This window comes from Cariama cristata, unplaced genomic scaffold (assembly GCF_000690535.1).
Source record: "Cariama cristata isolate BGI_N322 unplaced genomic scaffold, ASM69053v1 scaffold21942, whole genome shotgun sequence".
Classification (NCBI taxonomy): Eukaryota; Metazoa; Chordata; class Aves; order Cariamiformes; family Cariamidae; genus Cariama; species Cariama cristata.
This window is the reverse complement of record NW_009605819.1, coordinates 5453-10362: the sequence shown is the minus strand read 5'-3', so window position 1 is coordinate 10362 and position 4910 is coordinate 5453. Positions and strand designations below refer to the sequence as shown.

Below are 4910 nucleotides of genomic sequence, written 5' to 3'. Positions count from 1 at the left end.
CGTGCTTGGCTGGTCGAGCATCCTTACTCCCGGCTGGCTGCAGATCAAGGGATCAGGAACTGCCAGCTGCTAATGGGCTGGCCGAACCCTGCAGGGCAGGAAGCATTTAGTGTGGCAAGAAGAGCTCTAAGAAGTGCTTTGACCTCCCCTCTTAGCTAGGGCTGCCCTCCCAATGTGTCCTCCTGCTCGAGCAGCCGTGGGACAGCCAGCGTACCTTGGACATCTCGTGATGGCAGCACGAACGCCCACGTTTGCTGCCCTGCTGCTTCACATGCTGCCAAGGGAAAGGGACTTCCCTTTGCCTGCTGGACTCTGCCCCATCTCTTATGTGTGCAGCAGAACGGGAGGAGAGCCTTTCCCCTTGTATTCAGGCATTGAGCGTTAATTTAATGGGGCATCGGAGTGGGCTTAGGCTGACAAGGTGCCTGCAGGGTGTGGGATGGGAGGAGAGGCCAGGGCCCCGTGGTCTGACAGTGTACTGCAAGCTTGGCGAGAGCTAAAATGGCTCTGAGCAAGGCTGCAGCCATTCTGTGGCTCTAGAGGCCACTCTCCTCCCTCTGCCTACGATGATTTTGGCCCCACCATGGCAAGGTTGATTTGTTTTAAGCTGTTTTTAAGTGAGTTCCTGGAACTGGGCTTTGGTTTGAAGCATTGAGAGAATGTGATGGCCGTTTCCAGAGAGGAAACTCAAGAACACTGTCCTGCGGACGGGAGCATGCCTGCAGCCGCAGCTTTGCCTTGTACCACCTTATCCTTGCTCCAGCCTTGCAGCACCTTTAGCAAGCAGCAGCAATGAAGCAAACTGAACCCAGGGACTGGATTTCCTTCCTTGGTGACAGGCTCTAGGTGTCCATCACCTTCCCCTCTGGAGTCATCTTGGCTTGCCCACAGGGATATATTCTCTTACTCGTTTGCTTTCCAGCACTGATCCAGGGTCTTGTGGTCTAGATGTTCTTACTCTGTCCTTGCTCCCCTCCTGCAAGTCCAAAGCGGGCATTGCTGCTGTGACTCCCCTCTCTGGAACCTGGCCCCATTTGTGGCCTGGATGCGGGCAAATTACCACCGGGCTCCTGGTGTGCGAGCAGGGCTCAGCAGTGTCCCCCAAAACCCGTTGCTGCCCGAGCATGCAGCACCCTTCCACTGGGCAGGCAGCATGATGTCCTGTGAGAGCTGCAGTGTAACATTATTTTTTTTTTTGGCTGTCTCTGTGCTTTTTGCAGGGTGAAAAGGAGGAAGATGGCTGACAAGGTCCTGCCGCAGAGGGTGAGTGCTGCCTCAGTGCGCAGGGAAGGAGCTGAGCTGCTGGAGGGAGGGGGTGCATCTGTGCTGCCTTCCCAGGACAGCCAGGGTGCTGAGGTCCCCATGAGGAGGAGGATCTTGCTGAGCTGCCTCCTGCCCGCTGCACATTTCTGCTCAGTCCCAAGCCGACCTGGAAGATTTCTGTCTCTTCCTCAGGGGTCGCAGGAGAGGTTTGGGGTGTGCATAAGTTTGACAAGCAGGACTTTGAGCAAGCAAGGAGCGTCAATGATTTGGGGTGGAGACTGGGGGTCCTTCTTGACAATCCAGGGTTACATTATCTGCCTGTGACACTGGGCAAGCTCCTGGGGATGGTGACAGACTCTAAACTGAGGTCTGCAGTACAGCTCTGTGATTTGGGGAGAGCTTTACAAGGCTGTACTCTTCATTTAAAATGAGAAATTGGTGCTGTCGTGCTGGACTCGTGACTTGGTGACTCCTTGGCATGTCAGCCCAGCACCGGCAGTGTTGCTGGGGCTGGCTTGGGGGATGCAGCCCCATCCTAGCACGCAAGGGACTGATCATGTCTCTTTGACAGATCCGAGAACTGGTCCCAGAATCCCAGGCGTACATGGACCTCCTCGCCTTTGAGCGCAAGCTGGACCAAACCATTGCTCGGAAGAGGATGGAGATTCAGGAGGCCATTAAGAAACCACTGACGGTGCGTGGCAGCCCTGGCTGGCTGGGAAGGCGAGCAGCCAGATGGGATGGGGGACTATGAGGTGGGTGCTGCTGTGGTGCTGGCAGTCATCCTCTCACTCCAAGCATCCCCCCTCTCTGTTTTCCTCTTCCACAGCAAAAGCGGAAGCTGAGGATTTACATCTCCAACACTTTCACCCCAGCCAAAGAAGAAGGGGAGGGGGGTGAGCGCGTGGCCTCCTGGGAGCTACGTGTGGAGGGCAAACTGCTGGAGGACGTAAGGATGCAGGCAGGGATGAACTAGTTGTGGGAGGAGCACCAGTGCTGTGTGCCTGGGGTGGATATGGCCCTCTGCTCGCTGGGTGCTGGAGGTGGTGTTTGGGCTGGGGCCCTCTGTGACTGGCAGTGTCAGGCCAAGTCTCTCTCGCTCTGTTTTGCAGCCGAGCAAGCAGAAGAGGAAGTTCTCCTCCTTTTTCAAGAGCCTCGTCATCGAGCTGGACAAAGAGCTGTACGGGCCAGACAACCATCTGGTGGAGGTGAGACAGGAGGCTCCCGGCTGCGCTGCGGGGCTGGCTGTGCACCCGAGGCAGGGTGGGGAGAGCCGTTACCCCAGCGGGCGATGTGGAGGTGGTCCTGCCACTTACCCTTTGCGTGCTCAGCTCCTCAGCCCAGCGTCTGTCCTGCTGCGAGAGGGTGCTTTTGGGTGCCAAGGAGCAGTGCCAAGCCCTCCTTGGAGAACCATGCTGCCATGCTTTCCAGGCTCAAGTTTACAGCTGTGTTTTCTTCCCTGGTACTGGCTGGTGGCCGGTGTGACGGCTCTTGGCAGCAACTGCTGCCCTCTCTGCTCTTAACCCCCTCGCATGTGCAAGTACACAGCTAGAGCTGAGAGGTGTGGGACTGCAGTGAGGACACAGCTCTGGGAGGGAGCTTGGACAGCCCTGGGTCCCACAGATTTGCAAAAGTGAGGCCCAACACAGGTGATGATACTGCAGAAACGCTCGTCTGTACATCCCAGTGCTAGGTGGGAAGAAGGGGCTGTCCTGTGGCCCCTCAGCCCACTGCCCGGCTGGAAGGTCCTCTGGGAGATTAAGCAGTGCCTGTGAGTGGGATCAGAGCTTTTTTGGGTGCTCCTGCCTGGAGCAGGCTTTCCCTGCACCCAGCTCATGCTTTCCACCCTGGGAAACACTTACTTCTCTGATAGTGGTGGGGATGAATCCCCTTCACATGCAGGGTGGTTTGTGAGCAGCTCTGATGCACATTCCCTGTGCTGGCTGAGGCAGGATTGATCCCGCATTGACTCCAGGAGCTGTTTGAAGCCCTTGACATCAAGTGCTCAGGGCTCTAACTCCCCCAGCCCATCCAAACTCCCATCTGCCTCTGGGCTGGAGCATTATAAAGCTGTATCTGTTGGCCTAGGCGGGCTCTCAGCTGAAGCCCACTGGGGTCAGACTCCCAGGAGCTGCCAGGGGTGGGATCCAGGCTCTCTGCCCATGCTGGACCCCTGCACAGAGCTGGAGCACAGAGAGAGCAGCAGCTCTCTCCACCCCTGGCTGCAGATACAAAGTGGCTTCTCATGGTCCTGGAGTTGACCAGTGTCCCTTTGGTCTCTCCTAGTGGCACCGTCTGCCCACAACCCAGGAGACCGATGGCTTTCAAGTGAAGCGTCCTGGCGATGTCAATGTGAAATGCACTCTGCTGCTCATGCTGGATCACCAGGTAGGGGTCCCGGGGCCGTGTGGGTGCTGACCGTGCCTTGCTGCCCTTCCTCCAGCACGGCTCGTCTGTATGGGGCAGTCCAAGGAGGGGACAAATGGGTCTGGGCTGGGGCAGGGCCTTGGATGAGGACGTTGAGGAGGCTGTGGGGATAGAAAGGAGCACAGAGAGCTCCAAGCGTGTGGTGACACAGGGGCCATGTGGGGCACCATGCTCAGAGGAGGGGTCCTTCCAAGTGCCAGACAGACCCCCTTCATCCTCGGTGTCCCTGCAGCCACCACAGTACAAACTGGACCCTCGCCTGGCTCGCCTGCTCGGGGTGCACACCCAGACCCGTGCCAGCATCATGCAGGCGCTCTGGCTCTACATCAAGCACAACAAGCTGCAGGACAGTCACGAGAAGGAGTACATCAACTGCAACCGCTACTTCCGCCAGGTCAGCCCTCACCCCGTGCACCAGCATGCTTTGCTGGGGGGAGAGCACTCTTCCCACCTCCAGTAAGACCAGAAAAAGCATCTTTTCTGGCTCGCAACAGACACTCCAGACTGCCTAGTCTCAATTTATGCCCCTTCCCCAGGCTCTGGCTTGCATCCATCAGCTTGCCATGCACAAACCAGGGCTGGGCAAATCCCCTCCTCCTGCTTGGCGCTTTCCATGGAAGGAGGTGGAAGGAGGCCCTGCCATGGACAGCAAACGCTCTGCTTTGCCCCTCTAGATCTTTAACTGCATCCGCATGCGCTTCTCTGAGATCCCCATGAAGCTGGCGGGGCTCCTGCAGCACCCAGATCCCATCATCATCAACCACACCATCAGGTAGGGCTGGGCAGCGTTCCCCCAGGGCTGGGGGGCTCTGTGGGGTGGAGGGGCAGGGTAACTCCTCGGCAGGGTGCAGGAGGGGAGGGCAGTACCTGCAAGGGCTATGAGATCTCTGGCCCAAAGCAGCAGGGAGCACAAGTCACTTGGGAGGGGAAGAATCAACCAAACAAAATTGGGGGCTTTTTGGGGCAATTCGTGGGGTACTGGTGTTGCTGTCAGGGGAGTCGATCCACCCCTACAGCAGGGTGGAAGCTGAGGATGTGTCCGTCCCCCCTCTGCCAACACCCTGTTTCCTCCCAGCGTGGACCCCAATGACCAGAAGAAGACGGCTTGCTACGACATCGATGTGGAGGTGGATGATCCCCTGAAAGCCCAGATGAGCAATTTCCTGGCTTCTACCACCAACCAGCAAGAGATCGCCTCCCTGGATGCCAAGGTGTGGGGA

At 57.7% G+C, this 4910-nt stretch overlaps 1 protein-coding gene across 1 annotated transcript in view; it reads left to right on the top strand.

The window, feature by feature from the left end:
• Positions 1 to 4910, top strand: part of SMARCD2 (SWI/SNF related, matrix associated, actin dependent regulator of chromatin, subfamily d, member 2) — a 6621-nt gene that overhangs the window by 1087 nt on the left and 624 nt on the right. Inside the window, 8 exon segments of the mRNA XM_009696145.1 lie at positions 1221 to 1263; positions 1835 to 1957; positions 2093 to 2212; positions 2376 to 2471; positions 3550 to 3651; positions 3923 to 4084; positions 4365 to 4462; positions 4766 to 4901. Coding sequence (XP_009694447.1) covers positions 1221 to 1263; positions 1835 to 1957; positions 2093 to 2212; positions 2376 to 2471; positions 3550 to 3651; positions 3923 to 4084; positions 4365 to 4462; positions 4766 to 4901 — 880 coding nt within the window.